Source organism: Myxocyprinus asiaticus, chromosome 1, assembly GCF_019703515.2.
Source record: "Myxocyprinus asiaticus isolate MX2 ecotype Aquarium Trade chromosome 1, UBuf_Myxa_2, whole genome shotgun sequence".
Taxonomy (NCBI): domain Eukaryota; kingdom Metazoa; phylum Chordata; class Actinopteri; order Cypriniformes; family Catostomidae; genus Myxocyprinus; species Myxocyprinus asiaticus.
The window spans coordinates 38,371,286-38,394,336 of NC_059344.1; the positions used below are offsets into that span (position 1 = coordinate 38,371,286).

Consider the following 23,051-nt stretch of genomic DNA (forward strand, 5'->3'; position numbering starts at 1 on the left):
ATTATAATTTCTTTGAGGAACAAAGACCTCTTAATTCTATACCCTCAAGAGTGTGTGTATATTAACAAACTACTGCAAAGAAGATTGTTTAAAATCAAATAATCGGATTGAAAGCACTAACTTGCATACCCTATAGTGAGTTTATGTTGTGTTAAGATGTTATCAAAGTAATGTGGTGAGATTTCACTGCTTTGTGATTACTGTGATGGAAGGAAAACCACCCACCACCGTTATTTGTGGTGGAAACCACTACTGCAATAAGCTGTTTTGCATGTTTTTCTCCTTTTTCATAGATTTTCATGCTCACTTTTACATTTACATTTATTCATTTGGCAGACGCTTTTATCCAAAGCGACTTACAAAAGAGGAAAACGTAAGCGAATCATCTTAAGGAGACAGTGGTATGAAAAGTGACGTATTACAAAGTTTCACTAGCATCAGAATAGTATTCAAAACAGAATAAAGTGCAACAGGAATTTTTTTTTTTTTTTAATGACTGGTTAAGTGCTCATGGAAAAGATGTGTTTTTAGTCGTTTTTTGAAGACCGAGAGTGAGTCAGCTTCACGGATGGAGTTGGGAAGGTCGTTCCACCAACGTGGTATGATGAAGCTGAAAGTCCGGGAAAGTGTTTTGGTGCCTCTTTGTGTTGGTACAACAAGGCGACGGCTTCTAGTGGGCGCGTAGCTCTGCATAAATGATTTTAGATATGCTGGAGCAGACCCAGTGACTGTTCTGTATGCCAGCATCAAAGCCTTGAATTTGATACGTGCATCAACTGGAGAGAGACAAGGAGTGGTGTAACATGCACTCTCTTTGGTTCATTCAAGACCAGACGTGCTGCTGCATTCTGGATCATTTGCAGGGGTCTAATTGCACATGCATGGAAGCCTGCAATGAGAGCATTACAGAAGTCCAGTCTAATTATGACAAGTGACTAGACGAGCAGTTGTGTGGCATGTTCAGAGAGGAAGGGTCTTATATTTCTGATATTGTAGAGTGTAAATCTACATGATCTTGCGGTTTTTGAGATGTGGTCTGTGAAATTTAGTCTGTTGTCGATGGTTACCCCTAGATTTCTGACCGATTTGGAAGGTGTTACTGTAGTTGCACCCAACTGCACTGTGATGTTGTGTTTAACAGCAGGGTTGGCTGGAAAGACAAGGAGTTCAGTCTTTGCTGGGTTGAGTTGCAGGTGGTGCTCCTTCATCCAGGCCGAGATGTCTGCCAGGCAGGCAGAAATTAGAGCAGTCACTGTGGTGTCGTTGGGCTGGAAAGACAAGTAGATTTGCGTGTCATCAGCGTAGCAGTGGTAAGAGAAAACATGTGCCTGAATGATGGGTCCCAGTGATGTTGTGTGTGTGTGTATATAGAGAAGAGAAGTGGCCCAAGCACTGATCCCTGAGGTACCCCAGTAAGTACCTGATGAGGCTTGGATACCTCACCTCTCCAGGCTACCTTGAAGGACCTACCTGAGAGATAGGAGTTAAACCAGTCAAGCATAGTTCCTGTGATGCCCAGCGAGGAGAGGGTAGAGCGTAAGATCTGATGTTTGACTGTCAAAGGCTGCAGAAAGGTCCAGCAGAATCAGGACGGATGATCTGGATTCAGCTTTCGCCTGTCTCAGCGACTCGGTGACAGCCAGCAGGGCAGTCTCGGTGGAGTGTCCACTTTTAAAGCCTGACTGATTGTCATCCAGCAGCTTGTTCTGTGAGAGAGAGGCAGAGATTTGATTGAAAACTGCCCTTTCAAGTGTTTTTGCCATGAATGGGATGAGAGAGACTGGTCTGTAGTGTTCTACTTGTGTGGGGTTAAGTGCGGGTTTCTTCAGCAGCGGGGTTACTTGAGCTTGCTTGAATGTAGTGGGAAAAGTAATTATAAGCCTGTAATTATTCAGAATTTCTATTCTGTCTGCTGGTTCATTATTCGTTTCTTCTTCGATATCACATAGGAACTCATTCTCTTGTGTTAATGTTGGCTATTGGCATTATCGTCCATTTGATTATTCAGTGCCCTCAGTTTAAAAGTGTGTGCTCACTTTGAAATGTCTGCCAGTGTTCTTTGCCCTGTGCCTATCAAACCTTTGATGCAAGCATTTTCAAGTAGAATTCTTATTGGGTCTAGATGTTGGTTATATTGATATGTACATTACCAAAAATAACCAAAATGCATCAGTTTTGCAAGAACTGCGTCAGATATCCAGGGTTGCAGCTTATCAAAGCAGATGTCAATTACAAAAAAAAAAAAAAAAAGGAATGAAGACAATCTTGAGTGTAATGGCAGAGCTGACCTTTGTGTACAAACGCTTTCAATTTATGTCATGAGTACTGAAGTGTGCACATCATAAACATCTATTTATATCGTTCTAAAGGGCATAGGGCATCCAGGGACAAGACAGGGGATCTTATAACAATGCAGACTAGTAAATGCTGGCAATGAAGTACACTAGTGTATTATGTTAGTGTTTTCCCAGACAATGCCTTTGTGGAAATTGAAGGAACCAAGTGACAAGAAGGCAGTATCAGCACTGTTTTAGTATGACAAATCAAGTGCTGACTGTGTGCATGCAATTCCACAGTTGAAACTTTCAGAATTATCGAGCATGCATTGATGGAGCATGTTCAGCAAGTTAAATACTGTAATGAAACATGCTTTTGAAGAATCTAAAGGGTGATAGGTTTTCAAACAAATCCGAACCTCTCAGTGGAATTGCAATCTTCTCTGACCATCTTCATGTACTTATTTGTTTGTCCTTTTTGTCAAATAATGCTGCCTTTGTTTGCTTTTGTTGTGTCAATACGGAATCTGATGGCATAGAAATAAATGAAAATAAAGTTGTATATATTCATGGTACATTATCTCTTCTCTTCATTGGTCTTCACATTGAGATTGGCTTTGTATGGTAAGACTAGCTGTTGAGTCATGCAGATATGTTCTTTTTGTTTACTGCATTTCTGCCTGAAAGAACAACCAAAAAAATAAAAAAAAATTCCTGTAAGAGAGCGTTTTTTTTTTTTTTTTTTTAAAGTTTCGGTGGAAAATTTTCTCACCTATAACATGTCCCCTACCAAAACCACACTCGCCCCCTCCCCCACAACCTTTAAAGCCTGTGGTAATGTTTGTAGGACATTATACATTTAATATCAGCATTATCTCGAGAAGCAAAATCTGCAGCTATGCGCAATTTTTATATTTTCACTCTTATTGGATTTCTGGTGGTCACGTGCCTCCAGTCTGGTGTAATGGGCAACAGTAAGTCACCCTAAAACTCAACGTTTATATTTATTTATTCAGTTGTATCAATGAACGTATTGACAACTTTTTATTTAACTGTTTTGCCTGGTATGTTGTGAAGCAGTGTTCAGAATTTAATGATGGGCAATTAACATTGGCAGTCTGGACATCTGTTACCTACATTTAACTAAGTTTTTCAATGTTACCATAATGATGATCATATTGATACAATTATTGGATCAATGTATAATTAAATAAAAAATATATTTTTTCTTCAAAACAGATGCTAAAACACCACAGGAATGCTGTTTTAAATTCTATGAGAGACCAATCCCCCCAAGTAAAGTTGAATCTTACATAGAGACAAAAAGCGAATGTCCCAAAGCTGGAGTCATGTAAGTTTTACTTAATTTTAAATGAATTTAAATTAATAATGTGGTATTTGTTATTACGATGAGTGCTCAATGGTTATTATATTCTGTACAGTATGTTTGTAAGATTGCCATGTGGAGTAACTAAGCTTTTCGTTGTAACAGTTTTATCACAAAGAAGCCTCTGCGTATCTGTGTGAATCCTCAGTTAAGTTGGGTGAGGAAAATCATGCAACAAATTGATGAACGTGATTTTGAATGATGCAGCTGGGACAACAGCCCTAACATGCTCAAAGAAGTGATTTCACTTGTTTCTTAACTGTTCATTTAGCTCAGTACCCTATTATGATCTTATTCTTTGCTCCTATATCCCCTCATTACAAAATTATATAACTTTTTTTATCATTGTAATTTGATATGTCATGACAAATAACTGCATAATGTTCCCTTTTGAGTTTGATATGCCATAATGTTCTGCTTTAAATACCAAAATAGTACGCCTACTGTAAAATAATACATGTAAACATACTATAGTGGTTCAGTATGTAAATATTGTAAATCACCCTGATCTTACTGGCATTATTGTAGGAAGATTGTACATTTTTAATATCACTTTTTTTTTTTTTTTTTTAGGAAAGTGTATTAAAGAAAATGCCTTAATGTAATTTTGTTGTACTTTGTATAAAAACAACGTCTTATATAATGCACTGAATTCTAATAAAGCATAAGAGAACTAACAATGCAACAATGTTAAAATTTCACATGCAAGGTCATTCCGAAAACTATCCGATACACATGAGACAGCAATCATACCAGATGAGTGTGTTTTTGGTAGATAGGTGTATTGCTACAGGCATCAAATGTATGTCCGCTATCTTGTTTGCAATGCACAGCACTTTTAATGCTACTGCCTCCTTATGTTGAATTCCTAATTTAAGTCATTAGTATAGCAGGGCCTAATAAAGACTAGATAATCACAAAAATAATGGTGGCCCAGTTCACCATCTACTCTGCTAACATGAGATTTAAAAGCATTGTAAAATATACCTGTTAAAGACTGATAAACGCAGAACAGAAAAGGTGAGGAACAAATGTTAAGAACGTTCACTGGTTCAGATAATGCAACTCTTATACAGCATTGGCAATGTACTGTAAATGTAAACTTTGTTGTTGTCAATTATTGACAAGTGAGATTAATTATTCTGTGTAGTAGTCTATGTAAATAAACAAAACAAATAGGTAGAGAGATCATGTGATTATGAATCATCCATGTGATCATAGATGATTGCTGGTTTGAGGACTGTCCATATTCTGTTAGTGCCAGGGGGAAATATAATAATACTATAAATACAACTAAATAACTCAAACAAAGTGGATGTAATTAATATTAACTACTTCTCTGTGTTCATAAAGACCCCTTGGAAATGAATGTTCTCTTCTTTGCATTAAAGAATACAGTATTCAACAGTGTCCTGAAGCCCTTAATGGGAGTAAACCAGCAACTTTGCTAAGAACCCAGACCACTAACCATCAGGGGCACCACCATATATGACTTTTATTGAAATTAGAAAGTTTTAGGGTTACGCTAATACTCAAGTGAACTATAAAAAAGAACGATTGTCATGCCACCAGGCAAACATTTCTATAGGAAGTTGGAATTATTCTCCAAAAAAGTGAAACCCTTACTGATTCTTTGTATGTTGAGCACTAGCCTAAGCACTTGTTTAATTCAAATAATCTCAAAAGTCATGATTGCCACAACTTCAGGTTGGTACAATTGGATTTTTCTTACAGAATGCTTTGAAATGAGGAAGAATTGGTTGTCCAGTCTACTAGACTGAACAAATAAGGCTATCTGTTGGTACCATGAGTGAAAATAAAAATTTCTGAAGTTCTGACTATTATTTGGGATAACAATTTAAAGTATTATTCAGTATTTCTTTGTTTATTTTATATGCACACAAAATACTTACCAGACAACATCTAACTTCTGTATAAACTTTAATGAATTGCATACAATGTTATGCTTTGTCGAGATAAACTTGAGACATTAAGCAATTTTCAATGCATCAGGTGCGCATCTGTGTTGTCATTTGCACTCCGATTTGCTTTGCTCTATCTTCTGCTTCACACCAGCACACTTCAGTATGAGCTCAGTGTGGCCTCTCTTAAAATCACTAATCTTTGCTGCAGGAATTCAGAGGTGTCCACCTTCTCCTCAAAGTCTCAGAGCAGTGTGGTGTTCCCCAGCAGGCCACAGCGCTGTTGTAGCTTAAGATTATCTGTACGCAAACAGTCACGAGCCTGACGGGTGCGTGTCAGCATGTCATGTTTATGAGCCACTAATGCTTCCGCCAGTTGAGTGTGTTTGGCCTCATGTGTTTGTAGCTCCACAAATCACATAAAGGAAACATAGAAGTAATCCAAAAGACTCTGGTGTTTAAATCCACATCTTCAGAAGCTATATAATAGGTGTTGGTGAGAAACAGATCAAAATGTAAGTCTTTTTTCTCCTCTATATCTCCACTTTCACTTTTACATCTGAAAGTCACATGTGGTGCCCGTTTAGATTCACTTTCACATCTGAAAATGAAAGTGGAGATATAGAGTAAAAAAATGACTTAAAATTGATCTGCTTCACACCCACACCTATTATATCGCTTCTGAAGATGTGGATTTAACCACTGGAGTCATATGGATTACTTTTATGCTGCCTGTATGTGATTTTTGGAGCTTCAAATGTCTGGTCACCATTCACTTGCACTGACCTACAAAGCTGAAATATTCTTTTTTAAATCTTCATTTGTGTTCTGCAGAAGAAAGAAAGTCATGCACATCTGGGATGGCATGAGGGTGAGTAAATAATGAGAGATTTTTTCATTTTTGGGTGAACTATCACTTTAAAGCTAGACACAGCAAGAAATATGAATTTGATAAAGCTAAAGCGGAGACTGAGTCAGCTAAAACGGGACAAGCTTCTTCATTCAGAATTCAGTTCATGCGAGTTAATATAACATAAAAGAAATCATGAAATCTTACTAATTGTGCCCAAAGCAAGAGGCTATTCAGAATCCAGTTAACGTTAATCATGTGCTTTTTGTTTCAGTGTTTGGTTTATAACTGAGACCAGTTAGATATGTAGAGATAGAGAATAAAGTCAGTAATCTTTTGTACATGTTATCTTGGACTTACACTGACACCTAGGGGCATGTTTGTGGCATCAATCAAATGCAATAGTTTTCAGTCATGATTAATTTAATTAATAATGAAGTGGCCAATAACAGGGTGGTTACTGAGATTAAGCAAGTAGTATTCAGCTGGTTGTGTGATTCTAAAATGGCAGCCCCCATGAGGGGACCCTCTCCATGTGGAATAAAACAGCTTATATAATGTTACTGATATGACTGGAGTCTTCATCTCATGTGAGTGCTCATGATTTCAAACATGTTTTAAAATTACTATTCATTTCTTTAGAAGTAAGACTTTTTTAATGAGGCAAAAACTATTGAGTGCACCTTTAAATTTATTTTAAAATTGTGAAAGAAATTAAAAGTGATTTGAAACAAGGTGGCATAAAAAAACAGAGCCAGTAAACTACTGGTTTCAACAGTTTAAATAATCACATATTGATAATGGCACACATATTTTGTATCTGTGCATCCCTAATAAAAAACAACAGCTTTATTTTTGGAGATGTTTTCAGTCAACTGAAAACTTTCCAAGTCAAACCAAGTGAAAATAAAAAAAGTGGTTTACCTGCACTGAGCAGGTGACCTTCTATTTTAACCTAAGAAGCTCCTCCCTGCACTCCTTATATTTTGCTTTAAATGTCTGGTTCTCTGTCTTGAGCTGCTCAAAGTCCACCAGGAGCAAGCCATCAACTAACTCCTGTTTGGAATGAAGCACAGCCTCATACTTGCATATTTTGTTCTTCAGCTTGATGTTGTTCAGACACACACATGCCAGCTCGTACTTCTGCTTCTGTTCCTCTGCCTGTAGCTGCTCCAACTTGGCTAGTGCTGCCTGCTTGCCAACTTTACCAGTCAGTGCTGTCAAGGCAGCCTCATGTTTCAGTGCTGCAAATGATTGCAACTCTTGTTTCACCTGGTTCAGTTTCTCTTGGCTTTGCTGGTGCAGCTCCTCAGTCTAATGTTGGCAATGTTCTGACCCACGGTGATGCTGCAATTTCAGGTCCTCCGTTAGATCCGTGCACTTTTGGTACTGCTCCTGGTCTGAGATATCTTTTGCCATTTTTGGATGTTCACCATCACCTGTCTTCTTACTCAGGTTTTCTGCTATTTTGTTCTGCAGCTGACTATTCAGCTTGATGAGATTATCACTTTCTGCCTGTAGTTCATGTAGCAGGTCCATATGTTCCTTATAGTTAATATTGAAGTCAACCTCCTCCTTTTCTGAAGACGCCAATGATCCACCAGGAGGGCTGGACCTCGCTTTCTCTGGCATGCATGGGTCAGCAGCTGGAGATCTGTTTTCCTCCTCCTCCTCCTCAGTTGTGAGGATGCCCTCAACTGACTCAAGTTCTTCAGTGCTATTTCAGGACCCTCAGTGTCCTCCATGGTCTCAGTTATGAAGGGTTCTGTCCCAACATCGTCTTCTGATACCATCGATTGGCCAGACTCTACTTAAGCTGTCTGAGGTCCACTTGACTCAGCGATGTGTGTTATGGACATGTCTTCTGTCAGCACGCCCTCTTGTGGCCCCACTGAGACCTGAGAACTCTGCTCTTCAGCATAATTCTCAACAGCTTCTGAGATATTATGAGGTGCAGTTTCCGTTTCCTCATTTCCAACTTGAGTTGGATCCTCAAACGTTTCAGTGTTTTCCACCAGCGTGTTAGGCTATTTTCTGTTTCTTCTGAGCCATCTTCCATTTTGACTGACTGAGCAGTAATTTTGCACAAGGTTCAAAATATGTTTGTAATAGCAGAAGAAAATATAATTTAATCTAATCAACTGGATCTAATTCAAAGATTCAAATAATAATGTACATGCAGCTGTTGTGAAAAAGCGTTTGTCTTAACTAGGGCGTTTGAGGGAGTGTGTGCGTGTTGTCCTGGAAACCCACAGCAAGAGCCAATCAGAGGCGCTCGCTGTGTCCTTATTAATATTAATGAGACGCAGGGGTCTAAGAGGAGATACTCTAGTGCGCATGCGCTGCACCGCGCCACTGCCGCTTCCAACAACAAGCGCTAGTTAGCAATATGGCCGACCTAGGGAAGAAGTACTGCGTGAACTGCCTGGCTGATGTTACGAATTTGCGGATTCGCTGTGCCGAATGCCAAGATATTGAACTTTGCCCGGAGTGCTTCTCCGCGGGCGCCGAAATCGGCAACCATAGGCGATGGCACGGCTATCAGCAAGTTGACGGCGGGCGCTTCCCGCTCTGGGGTCCCGAGGCAGAGGGAGGATGGACTAGTAGGGAAGAGCAGTCGCTGCTCGATGCCATCGAGCAATATGGATTTGGTAACTGGGTACGATTCTGAAATAAGTCCTTATTGATGCTAGTGTATTTAAATTTAATCAGGTTTGTGAAATGTACACCACAACACTAACTAGTCATGTCTAATAACCTAATTTAACATTTTTAAAGCCTGCAAGTAAGGATGCATCGCTTGCTGAAGAAACTTTCTGTTTACTGAAAATAGTGAAAATCTGGATATTTTCTGTATAGCTGAATGCCCCAGCTCTGTACTACAGAATGTAATAAAGGGTGATTCTCACGAAACTTAATCAATACAAAAGAATATAAATATTTTGTTTTGCTTAAAGAAAGAAAGGAGAATCTTTATTTTCAGGATACTTAAAGTGATAGTTCACCCCCCAAAATTAAAATTCTCTCATCATTTACTCACCCTCGTGCTATCCCAGATGTGTATGACTGTCTTTCTTCTGCTGAACACAAACAAAGAGTTTTAGAAGAATATTTCTCTTCTGTTGGACAGCACAATGCAAGTGAATGGTGGCCAGAACTTTGAAGCTCAAAAAGCACATAAATGTAGCATAACAGTCATATATATGACTCATGTTGTTAAATCCATATCTTCAGAAGCGATGTGATAGGTGTGGGCAGGGCTCTACACTTAATTTTTTTTTTTTAGGAGCACAGTTGAAGTCCAGTTTTTTTTTTTTTTTTTTTTTTTTTTTTTAGAGATGTAACGTTAATGTGCCACAATATGATATTCATGAGAAAACTGAGCTCATCAATTATGACAAAATCAGGAACATAGTGTGAGTCATGACAAAGGAGTTTAAATTCTTTTAAACCAAATGTATTATTTTCAGTTAATTTGATAGGATGTTTAAAAAAAAAAAAAAAAAAAACAGCAGCTCATGTTAATTTGTTTCACCTTGTGAACATAAATATAAAAAAACACAATGTTTGAAGTGTGGTCCTCTTAAATGTATTTAAGAACTCTAAATTGACATCTGCACTGCTGAACACAATTAATGTTCCCGTCACACAGTGTACAACAAATAGATGCTGCATATTTCAGTTGGCCAGGCTTTGCAAACTTTTAATTTTTAAGTAAAACATGATGCTTTTCATTTCATTCAAGCTGACTAAAATGGCTCACACAACTTTTTCGTGCTTGCTCGGTTGACTGAAGGGATGAAAAGCAGCCAATTGCAGTGTGAAACGAAACTATTGTAGTTAGATGCATTTGGGAGTTTTAATTTTTATTCCGACTTTACTATCCAACACTTCATGTGCTTCAATCTAGGGTCAGGGATCTTTAGGCACCTCACAATCCGATTCTGGGAGTCACAATCCGATTTCAAAACGATTCCTGATACAGTTACATTTTTTTCTTATTGATTATTCTGTTATGCAAAGGCAAAACACAGTAACCTCACATTTTGACCAGAATTGGGGTTCTTAGACTGTAAGTTGCCCCGTGACAGACAGGTCTCACTAAACTATAACCAGGTTTTGAAAAAATTGCAGTAACAACAAAATCCACACTCAAATCAAGTAACTGTTTTGTTGGTGTTCAGTGTATTTACAGCCTTTGAATGGCAGTATTGTCATCATAAAAAGCCTCTTCACAAGAAAATAAATATTGGTTTTCAAAACACAGTACTATTAAATTAAATAATTCAACTGATTGTTGAATAACATTTATATGTTTAAAGCATTGTTATTCATTTTTATTTAATAGTATTATATTTTTAATTAGAATAAATCAGTCTGAGGCCTTTTGATTTATTTTAACTATAACTACAGGTTGGTGCTCCAGGTTGATTACATGAGATATCTGCTTCTGTGAGAGTGCAGATGTCAGCTTCTTCTTTCCTCACCACAGGTGATAAAGCGGCACAAATAGCGGGATTATTATTTAAAAAGTCTATCAACAATCTCGTATGCGCTGTTCCATCTGTTTGCTATGCGAGTTGAAGTCTCACCTGCTTAACATGTATCTGACGAGCCGTCAGGTGTGCGCGCACTTCCCGACGAGCAAGACTGGCAATGTGCGCAAGAGGAGTGAAACACATTGGGAGGCAGGTAATTTTTTTTTTACCATGAATCTCCACTTTCACTTTCTTTGTTTCTCACCCACACCTATCATCTCGCTTCTGAAGACATGGACTTAAACACTGGAGTCTTATGGATTACTGTTATGATGCCTTTGTGCTTTTTGGTGCTTCAGAGGTCTGGCCGCCATTCACTTGCATTGAAATGACCTACAGAGCTGAGATATTCTTCAAAAAATCTTCATTTGTGTTCTGCTAAAGAATAAAAGTCATACACACCTGGGATGGCATGTAGGTGAGTTAATAGACCTCATTCACGCTAGCACCATCTTTTAATGGGAATGACAACGAGGCTGTGAGGGATAGACTTACCATATTTTCAATGGAACAAACGGTATAAAGCTGCATAAAGCTCCTAGATCACATCTGATTTTCCACAACTCATGTTGCCTGGAGTTCTTCGTATACTGAATGTTCTTGGACAGATATTTTATCAATGTTTTTTTTCTGCAGAACGATTCAAAAACACTTTAAACTGCAGTACAGCCCATTGAAGAGACGGTAAGTCTATCCCTTACAGCCTCGTTGTCATTTCTATTAAAAATCAAAGATGGCGATAGAGTGAATAAGGTCTATGATGAGAGAATTGTCATTTTTTTGATGAACTGTTCCTTTAACCATTGAGAGAACCAAGTTGAAATCACTAGCTGCACTCTAAGAGGGTGCTTTTGTTTATTCAGTAATATACGCAATTTTTGTATGCTTTAATAATAATACTATTTATTTAGCAACTTATTAATGTTTTTATGGCCTGTACATTTACAGTGATTATTTACACACTATTTCTGTGTATTAGGAGGACATGGCTGCCCATGTTGGTGCGTCACGCACCCCTCAGGAGGTCATGGACCATTATGTTTGCATGTATATCCATGGGAATCTGGGCAAAGCCTGCATTCCTGACAGCATCCCTAAACGTGTGACAGACCATACTTGTCTTAGTGGAGGTCCCTTGTCCCCTAGTTTGACCACTCCATTGCCCCCACTTGATATATCTTTGGCCGAGCAGCAGCAGCTTGGATACATGCCGCTCCGTGATGACTACGAGATTGAATATGACCAGGAGGCAGAGAAGCTCATCAGTGGCCTGTCTGTGAACTATGATGATGAAGATATAGAGATCGAGATGAAGCGAGCCCATGTGGACATGTATGTGCGTAAGCTACGTGAGCGTCAGCGACGCAAAAACATTGCTCGTGACTACAATCTAGTGCCAGCCTTTCTGGGCCGGGACAAAAAAGATAAAGAGCGAGAGCGGCCTGGTGGGACAGGAGCAGTTGGAGGGGTGGGTGGAGTTGTTGGATTGGGAGGGGGTGCGACAATTATTCCGACAGGGTCACTGGGCTCCTCTGCAACAGCAACCCCAAAACGCAAAATCACCAAGGAAGAAAAGGAGCAGCGGATTAAACTGCGTTCCCTCTGCCAGTTTATGCCACATCGTGAGTTTGAAGAATTCTTTGATAACATGCACAAGGAGCGCATGCTGCGGGCAAAGGTTCGGGAGCTTCAGCGATATCGCCGGAACGGCATCACAAGACTTGATGAGTCAGCCGAGTATGAGGCGGCACGCCACAAACGGGAAAAACGGAAAGAGAACAAAAGTGTAACTGGCTCAAAGAGAGGGAGTAGCGGTGGAGGAGGAGTAGCCGGGCTTGGAGGAGGGGTTGGAGCAGGGGGTGGGGTTGGCGGAGGTGGAGGAGTCAGTGCCATTAAAGAGGAGGGGAAGGACAGTGAGTTTTCTGCCATTGAGAACCTGCCTGGCTTCGAGCTGCTTTCAGATCGGGAGAAGGTACTGTGCAATTCGATGAACCTGTGTCCCACACGTTATCTGACTGTCAAGACTATCATCATCAAGGATCACCTTCAGAAAAGGCAGGGTATTCCCTCCAAAAGCCGCCTACCCAGCTATTTGGACAAGGTGCTGAAAAAACGTATTCTGAATTTCCTGTCAGAGAGCGGCTGGATATCCAGAGAAGCCTCCTAATGTTGGCCAAAGATTTGGCTTTAAGAATAATGACTGTATATATTTTTCTACTGTTTTATATTACATCTCATAAAACCCTGTGAGAACAAAAAAGGTGCCCCACTACTGGAGGTGGGCCTTCAATCCGTCTTGTCTTTTTTTGATCTCACATCTCCTCATAGGAACATAACCATGGTGAGAGTCTTACAGGTTTCAGTTGAATTCTAATTATAGAAGGTACACCAGTATGTACAGTATAGGAAAGGGACTTTTGAGTATGGTGTCCTGCGTAATAGATCATCATAATATATATATATATATATATATATATATATATATATATATATATATATATATATATATATATATATATATATAAACGTATTACCCCATGTTAAAATGTCTTCATTTGAAATGTGATTTGGGATATTTGTGAAAAAGCCCTGGACACTGCTGACTAAGCTGGTGTTTACACATTACAGTAAAAAAAACAAAAAAACAATCCACTTGGAAGAATTCCAATTAGAGTAAGGATTGAACCAAACATTGAGAGTAACAAGAGTGGCAAACAAGTGATCTGCTGGCCGTAAGTCTTTTGTTCCAGTGTTCCAGTCTGCATTTGCCTGTTAATTAGATAAACCTTTTATTTTATTTTTTTTGGAATGTGTGAAACATAAGGCATGCTTGATTCTATGTAAATGTCTAATGTTCATGTTTGCTAGAGATTATTTTATTTGCTTCCTTTTTTGGAGTTGACCTTTGTGAGGTTATATTACTATAACTTTTTTTTATCAAGCATGTTTCAAAAGCTCAAGTTAAATGCCACAAACCCATGCTTACATGATGCTTACATAGATCACCAAGGGAGAACATTTACCACAATGTCCCCATTTCAAGAAGGTATTATTGCATGTTTGTTAGGAAGTTATGATGGATAAAGCTGGGCTAAATACAGCATCAGTGTTTGTCATCTCAAAAGTGCAGATGGAGAAACAAAATTGTTTGATTTCTAGACTATGTTAAAACTACATACTAAAGGTTTGTTTTTCAAATGCCTTGACAAGATGATCATACAATACCAAATCTTAGCTTAAAACTGAGACAAACCTATTTTTCCATGATTTGTAATATGTTATTACTGACTGCTTATGTTTACCCCAAAGCTGTAGAAAACTTAAGAAAAGCACTGTTCTCATAGGCCAATATAAAGGTTTTAAAGTTTTACATAGTTTTAAAATGTCTAATATATTGAGTCAAATAGAGTTAATAGGCACAGTTTAACTTCTAGCCATTGTTTTTTTCTGTTTCCATATGACATCTCTTTATTGTGTATACCATATTGGAAATAACTGTATTTAGTGTAAAAACCGGTGGAAAGCCAAGGCGGTTGTCCACTTCTGTTTTTGTACTTTTTTTTTTGTTTTTTGTTTTTTGCCTCAGACATTAGTACATAAAGTCATACAATTTTGAGTGGGTTAATCATGTTTTGTGCCTTGAAGCATATTTTGCCCTGGTTGATGTTTTCATTCCTTAACTTTGAATTGTATTTGTTTCGTATTATATATTCCCCTTGAAAAAAAAGAAGTGTTGATTTGCAATTGTATGTTTGATTCTGGGACTTTCTCCACATTTCTATTCTAGAAACAGCTAATCTACACAATACAAAAAGGTTGTAATGTAATTTTTATGACCATGAGAAAGCCATAAAAATCGTATTGTGTTGAGAAAGAAACTCATCAATCATCAAAGATGTGTGCAAAGTATATAGACTGGCTTTAAAACTATTCCGGAAATATAAATGATGAACGAAGGTATGTGGATGCTATGCTAATAAGGAAATTAAGGTGCAAATGTGGAGGTACCTCCATCTCTTTTGTGGTATTGTGTGTCATTGCCTTTTTTATTTTTTATTATTATTGAGGTGTTACATTTTTAGAAAGGCTTAGGCTAGGTGCAAATACTTTCCTTGTGCTTCATGGATAAGAAATAGGATCACAGGTCAAACCATTCCCATGGCATTCTTAAAGATTAAGAGTTTTGTCAAGCTCACTGCACACTTGCTGTTTTTGAGAAAATAAGTTACAGATGTTAATTTAAAGGTTAAAATTTTTTCACTTTAATATTCATGCAAAGTATTGTGCTATTTCAGAGAGTGTTATTATTTTCTAAAGTAATTGAAAATGACAACAATAAGACACTATCTCAAGAACATTTTTATCATTTTTTAATGACAATGTGACATTTACAAAATGACGAGGCTTTTTTCTGCTTGGTTGTGGCATGGATGTTCTTTGGTAAAACAGTCCATTCTGAAAGGCTCATATTTGTCAAAATGTTGAACTTGCATATGTGGAAAGATGTATTTTATTGAATATGTCATGTTCTTTCTTACTTTGTATTAAAGTGTTGAAATATAATTTTTCTTGTCCATTTGTTTGTACATGGTTTTATGAAAATATGAAGAGACATATGGAAGGTCTAATAATGACAGCACTATATTTGAAAAGAGATACAGCTTTATTGGAAAGAGTCTGCTTGCTTATGCAGACAGACAAACTGAATCCGGGTGTAAAATAATACTTCACCTCAAAATGTAATGTTCATATTTTTGTTAGATCACAATCAGTGCATTCATATAACAAACACCTTTTCACATAACTTCATACAGCACAAGGCCACCCTACCTCTCTCCAACTCTTCACTGAATTTATTTTTACTTTAGGGCTGTCAGAAGATATTCAGAATTTTTGATGATTAGGGTGTGCTTACGTGAACTCTACAACATCAAATATTTTATCAGGTCTGAGCAGAATAAAATTTTGGGCGCAAGTCCGGCTGCTGGTTCACAAATGACAAAATTATACACATATTTGGATAAAATGTTGCAGTAAGTCTGAACATAACAAAAAAACAAAACAAAATTAAACATCTGGAATCTGTTGACTGAATCCATAGATTACAGTACATGATGAACTGTTTGTTTTTAGTATTTATTTTTAAGAGCAAGTAAGTATAATGGGTAACAGCGTTCAATACACTGTGTAATAAGCAGCAGCGTTTGTTCTGGGCAAGTGTATAGAATTTAAATCACAAGAGCCCCTGGAATGATGCTGATCCACCAAAGAAAATTGCTGCAGCTAATCAAAGATTCATTGTATCTTCTACCACTCACACACACACACTTACTAAGCTCTTAAAATATTCACAAGAACTGTTGTTTTTTATTTATAATTCTAATTACATAACTTCAGCTTGATTAGTCTGGCATTGTCCTGAAGGATTGACAACTAAAGATTTTGCCTCTCAGAGGCACCTTTAGCAAAAGAGATGGAACTTGGTGACCAGCTAACTAGCAAGAGCTCATCTGTTTTTCAGGCAATAACCCATCACAACCAGTTAGGGGGCTTTGACCACACCCACCAGAGCTGGCCGTAGGGTGCGCCCATGCAGCTTGTAGCCCACTTTGGTGACTAGGGCTATGGTGCCTGGCTCCTTGCCCTCCACAGGTGCATGAAAGACTGCCTCATGCTCATAAGGATCAAATTTCTGACCATCAGGGTTAAGCTTAACAAGGCCATGTTTGCTGAAAACCTTTTGGATCTGTACCTCAGTCATTACAAGACCATCGTAAAGATTTTTCAGGTGAGGATTTGCAGCTGTTACTTCTGATTGGGGTACACTTTCTGTCGCCTTCTCCAAGATGTCGGCTACTTCTAACAGATCTTTGCAAAAGCCCTGGATTCCTGAGAAAAGATAAAGGAGTGAATACATTTTGAGAACTGAAACATACTTATGGTTTCAAATTGTCTTCCATTTCTCTGTTCATATTTAAGAAACAAGGCACACAAAGCTATGCTACATTGTCAATTTATTCACAGCTATAGGGTGTCGTTAGGCATGATGCACAATGGAGTGCCTGCTTCTGTTACAATAGTGACTATATTCATAATATACACTACTGTGTTGAAGTATTTGCCCACTTCCTGATTTCTTCTATTTTTGTGTATTTTTCAGACTAAATTGTTTTAGATCTTCAAATGAGATAACATAAAATAAAGGCAACCTGAGTAAAAACAAAATACAGTTTTCAAATATATATGTTTTTATTGAAGCAAAAAAAGTTATCCAACACCTAAATCACCCATGTGAAAAACTAACTGCCCCCTTAAACTTAATAGCTGGTTGTGCCACCTTTAGCAGCAAAAACGGCAACCAAATGCTTCCGATTACTGGAGTTCAGTCTTTCACAATGCTGTGGTGGAATTCTGGCTCACTCTTTTTTGCAGAACTGCTTTAGTTCAGCCACATTGGAGGGTTTTCGAGCATGAAATGCCCGTTTAAGGTCCTGCCACAGCTTCTCAATCGGGTTCAAGTCGGGACTTTGACTAAGCCACTCCAAAACTTTAATTTTGCTTCTTCTGAGCCATTCAGAAGTGGACTTACTCCTATGCTTTGGATAATTGTTTTGCTGCATAATCCAGTTGTGCTTGTTCTTCAACTAACGGACTGATGACTGGATGTTCTCCTTTAGGATTTTCTGATAGAGAGCAGAATTCAAGTTTCCCTCAATTATTGCAAGTTGTCCTGGCCCTGAAGCAGCAAAGCATCCCCACACCATCATACTAACACCACCATGCTTGGCCTTAGGTATGATGTTCTTGTTGTGGAATTCTGTGTTTGATTTACACCAGATGTAACAGGACCCCTGTCTTCCAAACAGTTCCACTTTCGACTCATCAGTCCACAGAACAGTCTCCCAAAAGTTTTGAGGATCATCAATGTGTGTTTTGGCAAAATTCAGACGAGCCTTAATGTTCTTCTGGGTTAGCAGTGGTTTTTGCCTCGCCACTCTTCCATGGATGGCATTTTTGGACAGTGTCTTTCTGAGAGTGGAATCATGAACAGTGACCTCCTTGGCTTTTTTGTGACTTCCTGGATGAGTTGTCGCTGTGCTCTTGGAGGAATTTTGGATGGTCGGCCACTTCTGGGAAGGTTCATTATTGTGCCAAGTTTTCTCCATTTGTAGATAATGGCTCTCACTCAGAGCCTTTGAAATAGCTTTGTAACCCTTCCCAGACTGATCTATTTCTATCTACCTTGGCATAGTGTGCTACTGGGTGAGACCTTTTAGCCAACTCCATGCTGCTGAAAAAGTTCTATTAAAGTGTTGATTTGATTGAACAGAGCTGGCAGTAATCAGGCCTGAGTAAGTCTAGTCCAGCTGAACTCCATTATGAATGGATTTGGAGATTTAGTAACTAAGGGGCAAATACTTTTTCACCCAAAAGCCCAGTTGGTATTGGATAACTTTCTTGCTCAATAAATAACATTATCATTTAAAAACTGTAATTTTTAATCAGATTGCCTTTGTTTTATGTTAGATTTTGTTTGAATATCTGAAACAATTTAGTATGAGATATACACAAAAACAGAAGAAATCAGGATGGGGGCACATACTTTTCCACAGCCTGTAGTGCCTTATTGATTTTTTTAAAACAGTTACTATGAAATAAAAATATTAAGGACACACATTTCCATTCAAATTTTACTTTAAGCCAAGAGTCAGATGTCACTGATATGTAAACTAGTTGGCCTCTATAGGTGCTGTGTAGTGATATACAAAGTACAGTAACTACAAGAACAGGTGTTTCGCATCATAGCTCTTACTATATTGTGTGTTTTAGTACAGCTGGAACTCTGAATTGAAAAGTCAGCATCACAGAGTGGAATTATCCCTTTTAATAAAATGGCTTATAAAATAAGTTTAAGAGCTTACCATAGAGTTTAGCATCATCAATCATCTTTTGACTCCGTTGCCGAAGGTTCTCTGTGTCTGCCAGCGCCCGCTTGTATCTATCCTGCACAAAGAGATAAGTCCATCTGATCACACAAACTAAAACACCTTGTCAGGTTATTAAATACACTTACATTTTATTTGATTTGGCAAAATTAAAACACTGAAGTTTTAATAATGGACAGAACCTTAATTATTTGCAATGAATTTTTTAGCATTGTCTGCAATTGGGATTTCTTCATTTAAAAACAAACAAACAACGTCTAGTGCAATTAGAGTTTGCGGAAAAAAGAAAGAAACCCCCCCCAGAAAGGACTAGGTGTAGACACTAAAAATAAACCTTTAAAATATTATCCAATAGCCCTATTCGGATGTGACTAGTCTTCCCCGAGGAGTAGTTTAGGGAAATTTGTGTTTCACAGACGTACTTTGTGATTTTAATTCCGTCCGAATCTGACAAGTCTGTGTTTTTCCTCTCACAGCCTCTGTAAATATTTCAGAGCAAATTACCTACTGTTTTCGGCTAACTCAATGGTCCTCTGAGAAATCTTATCATGTCTGAATGTGAATGTCTGTGATTGCTGACACTGAATTTTCACAACGCTTCTCATGTATTTTTCCTCATGTGGAGTTTATTTTATTAGGGTTGTTATAATAAGTCATTTATAATGTATAATTAATAAATTAAATTTAAATCAATGTTTAATAATTATATGCATTTTTAAAAAAAATGAGAATTTTAAATTTAAACAAACAGAATTAATTTTATCACCTAAATTAATTCAATGTGTTCAACAGACACTCCCACCTCTTTAATAAACATGGACATCTTTAGTCCGAATCAGTACATGAAATCACAGACGTCGGGTGAAAATAATTGTAACTCAAATGTTGTTTAGGATACTAATCCCATCCGAAAAGGGCTTTAGTAAGTCTGGGACACTTTACCTCTGAGTTACAGGCTAACTATAATGGAGAGGCTTTTGTTCATTTAAAAATGGATTAAAGTGTCAATAGGGTGTCTGGGAAAACTAAATGTTTGCAGATAAATGTTATTAGGGTCAACAGTTTGCTGGACACAGGTAGTTTTCAGTGGAAGAAGGACTTTTTTAATGCATGGGAAGAGGTCTGGGTGGGGGGTCACTGAACATTCTAGTTAAAAACTGGTGTTCTGAACTATATGGAAGCTTTTATTTGGAACAACTGGCATTACAACTGGCACTTCATTTCAATTCATTTTTAGACTGAAAATACTGTATTACCGTAACATCTTTAAGCTGTTCTTCCAGTTGCATCTTTTCTTCTGTCAAGGCTTTCTCTGCCGCACTGGGCTCTGGTTTCTGAGCCACATTCTGCTCTTCAGTTCCAGACCCTGCACTTTTCTGCTGCGCTGCTGTGCAAAGGAGACGTGGGGTTGCCCTGAAGAGTGAAAAGATGAGGATTTTAATATTCTTGAAGCTCAGTTCTCTGACCTTGCTTCTCAAGTTACATGACCATTCAAATACCTCTTGTCACCAACAAAATTCTGAAAACTTTTGGACTTGCAAACGATCACAATGGTCCAACTGGTTGGTTTTGTATGACTGCATCTTTATGTCAACATTTAGCATATGATCATGTAAATCATAAAAGTAGACTTAATCTGGTTAATCTGGTAGCGTCATTGGTTTTTCAGGACGCATTTTTTTCAACAGCATGGGTTTCTAGACGTTAAGTCAACATTAAGAAAAAATTAAGAAATAGATGAATAAATCATTAGGTTTTCACAGCAACAGTATTAAAACGATCTTTCTCTCATCAGGTCTTTAGATGCATCTTTGACAGCAGCACGTGACTGTCAAAATGAGTCTCTTCAAACTTTTCCACATGTAGAGAGAACTCTGAAATGGCATGCCAATATGGGCAAAGTATTTTACAAATATTTCAGGATTAACATTGGCACCCAGCATCCTGAGAACACAATGAAAAACAGTTATTGTATGGCGGAACTATAAAAATGGATATGGTAAAAATCTGAAGGATCTGTAGGCAAATTTGACAGGATAACTGAGAGCTTAAATGGTTATATGTAATAAACCCGTAAAGTCATGATGTTTCCGAAAGGACAACCTAATAAGGAAGGCTGTCTAACAATACGGTCATAAATCCAAACAAACATGTATAATTTGGCGTCCTTACGAAATCAGCGTGAACCATTCATTTGATCGCTAACAGCTCACTCAACAGAAATATTACTGCTTCACATGAAAGAAAACTATTTACCCATTCATGGACATCAACTACATGTATTTACACTTTTCTGAAAACCTACCTTAAAAGTGTAGGGGATGATATAACAGTATAGCTCTGTCTGACCGCACGTACACACCAGTTCGCCATCTTCACTGCGAATTGTCCACGCTGAAAGAAAACACAAGTGAGGACGAGACTCATTCAACCAATGGCAGCTGCTGTTCTTTCACTAGCGTCTCAAACCACCAATCCTCGTTGTAGTTTTCACTGACGTCAATCTGTAGTTCGGTTGAGAGGAAGGTCGAAACACCGGACACGTGACCGTGGCCAAGTGAAGGTTATCTCATTTTACTACTCAACGACACCGACCCCTTACATCAGTTACACACATATCAGCTAGAATTAACTACTTCGTATGAAATAGCATTTTAATCAATACTAGCAGATTTAAAGTAATCGATCTGGATAAGAACAAGGAAAAGCTATGCATGTAAACATGTAGACAAGTAAACAGTGGCCCTTAACCCTTACGCACTGTAAAGTTTAGCATTTTGTTTGATTTTTTGAGGTTATTTTTGTCAGTTTTTGCATACCTGAAATTAGTAGAATAACAAGTAATAACCTAATTTATCCCTGGTTGTAACACAATGAATGTGTGGTGTGTGTGTGTGTGTGTGTGTGTGTGTGTGTGTGTGTGTGTGTGTGTGTGGGCAGGTTTAAGTGATTTACCAGGACTTTTTTTTTAGGTTACAAACTGGTAATTACAAGGGTATTATGCTATAAATGTGGGTTATGAGGACATTTCTAGTGTCCCCATAATTCAAATCACTTAAAAAACATACTAAACGATGTTTTATTGAAAATGTAAAAATGCAGAAAGTTTTTTGTGAGGGTTAGGTTTAGGGGTAGGGTTAAGGTTAGGATTAGGGGATAGAATCTATAGTTCGTACAGTATAAAAATCATTATGTCTATGGAGAGTCCTCATAATGATTGCTGCACCAACATGTGTGTGTGTGTGTGTGTGTGTGTGTGTGTTCAGCATTGTTGATGTGTTATGGTCTCACCGATTCATTTTGGTGTGTTCTGCATTGTGGCTGATTTATTTTTTATTTTATTTTTTTAGACTGATTGAATCAACTCCAATTTCTTTGTGTGTGTTCAGATATCAAATGGATGAAAAGTCACCAAGTCTTGCACCCGTCAGATAAAATAAACCAGTTTTATTGAAGAAACAAAATTGATTTCGGTCAAAAATGACCGAACAGTGCATGAGGGTTAAAGGGATAGTTTACTCCAAAAATGAAAATTCTCTCATCATTTGCTCACATTCATGCCATCCCAGATGTGTATGACTTACTTTCTTCTGCAGAACACATTTGAAGATTTGAAGACTGAAAATTTCAGCTCTGTAGGTCTATATATATAGATAAATATTCAAGTATTTTTTTTTTTTTACTATAAATCCACTTTCACTTCCAACAACTGATCGGGGCTGGTCAAAGGTGGAGATTTGTAGTAAAAAATACTTAAATGTTAATTTAACCCAAACCTATCATATTGCCTCTGAATACATGATTTAAACCACTGTGGGTAATGCTGCCTTTATGTGTTTTTGGAGCTTCAAAGTTCTGGCCACCATTCACATGCATTTTGTGGATATTTTTCTAAAAATCTTTGTGCTGAGCAGAAGAAAAAAAGTCATACACATCTGGGATAGCCCAGACAAACATTCTTACCCGAAGTAGCCAGAGTTCACTGGTGTGTGATGGAAATTCTCAAAAAAGCAAAGCATCAAGGGAAAGTTGCAAAACATTTATTTGGATCATTAATCTATTCTTAATTATCACAATTAAAATACATTATCTTTATTCAACATCAAAGAAAGAATAAGGTCTTTGAGAGATT

The 23,051-nt window shown here is 37.8% G+C and overlaps 3 protein-coding genes and 1 pseudogene across 7 annotated transcripts; 2 read left to right on the forward strand and 2 right to left on the reverse strand.

Moving 5' to 3' along the window:
• Nucleotides 1-66: 66 nt before the first annotated feature.
• On the forward strand, nucleotides 67-4,343 carry LOC127430525 (C-C motif chemokine 4 homolog). Its single transcript, XM_051680378.1, has 3 exons — nucleotides 67-3,250; nucleotides 3,516-3,627; nucleotides 3,769-4,343. The coding sequence occupies exons 1-3, from the start codon at nucleotides 3,175-3,177 to the stop codon at nucleotides 3,863-3,865; spliced, it is 285 nt and encodes a 94-aa protein (XP_051536338.1). The 5' UTR covers nucleotides 67-3,174; the 3' UTR covers nucleotides 3,866-4,343.
• Nucleotides 4,344-7,125: 2,782 nt separating this feature from the next.
• On the reverse strand, nucleotides 7,126-8,459 carry LOC127444018 (coiled-coil domain-containing protein 96-like; annotated as a pseudogene).
• Nucleotides 8,460-8,774: 315 nt separating this feature from the next.
• LOC127444653 (transcriptional adapter 2-beta) lies at nucleotides 8,775-15,536 on the forward strand. Of its 5 annotated transcripts, none has more exons than XM_051704165.1 (3): nucleotides 8,966-9,094; nucleotides 11,610-11,657; nucleotides 11,953-15,536. In XM_051704165.1, the coding sequence occupies exon 3, from the start codon at nucleotides 11,959-11,961 to the stop codon at nucleotides 13,138-13,140; it is 1,182 nt and encodes a 393-aa protein (XP_051560125.1). In that variant the 5' UTR covers nucleotides 8,966-9,094; nucleotides 11,610-11,657; nucleotides 11,953-11,958; the 3' UTR covers nucleotides 13,141-15,536. The 5 variants fall into 5 exon arrangements, with proteins under 5 accessions (XP_051560155.1, XP_051560125.1, XP_051560139.1 ...); XM_051704179.1 differs by having other exon boundaries at nucleotides 8,968-9,147; XM_051704195.1 differs by lacking the exon at nucleotides 11,610-11,657 and having other exon boundaries at nucleotides 8,775-9,094.
• Nucleotides 13,786-21,342, reverse strand: LOC127444681 (grpE protein homolog 1, mitochondrial-like). Its single transcript, XM_051704207.1, has 4 exons — nucleotides 21,225-21,342; nucleotides 20,176-20,332; nucleotides 18,896-18,977; nucleotides 13,786-16,862 (listed from the first exon to the last, which is right to left on the reverse strand). The coding sequence occupies exons 1-4, from the start codon at nucleotides 21,290-21,292 to the stop codon at nucleotides 16,516-16,518; spliced, it is 654 nt and encodes a 217-aa protein (XP_051560167.1). The 5' UTR covers nucleotides 21,293-21,342; the 3' UTR covers nucleotides 13,786-16,515.
• Nucleotides 21,343-23,051: the final 1,709 nt, after the last annotated feature.

Bases quoted from the DNA above. Each gene is read 5' to 3' on its own strand.
- LOC127430525 (XM_051680378.1), top strand. From the start codon at position 3,175: ATGCGCAATTTTTATATTTTCACTCTTATTGGATTTCTGGTGGTCACG. The intron at 3,251-3,515 runs GTAAGTCACCCT...TCTTCAAAACAG, and splicing joins GTCTGGTGTAATGGGCAACA to ATGCTAAAACACCACAGGAA. The intron at 3,628-3,768 runs GTAAGTTTTACT...TCGTTGTAACAG, and splicing joins TGTCCCAAAGCTGGAGTCAT to TTTTATCACAAAGAAGCCTC.
- LOC127444653 (XM_051704195.1), top strand. From the start codon at position 8,825: ATGGCCGACCTAGGGAAGAAGTACTGCGTGAACTGCCTGGCTGATGTT. The intron at 9,095-11,952 runs GTACGATTCTGA...TCTGTGTATTAG, and splicing joins AATATGGATTTGGTAACTGG to GAGGACATGGCTGCCCATGT.
- LOC127444681 (XM_051704207.1), bottom strand. From the start codon at position 21,292: ATGGCGAACTGGTGTGTACGTGCGGTCAGACAGAGCTATACTGTTATA. The intron at 18,978-20,175 runs GTAATACAGTAT...CTCTTTGTGCAG, and splicing joins AACAGCTTAAAGATGTTACG to GATAGATACAAGCGGGCGCT. The intron at 16,863-18,895 runs GTAAGCTCTTAA...ATCTTTTCTCAG, and splicing joins TGATGATGCTAAACTCTATG to GAATCCAGGGCTTTTGCAAA.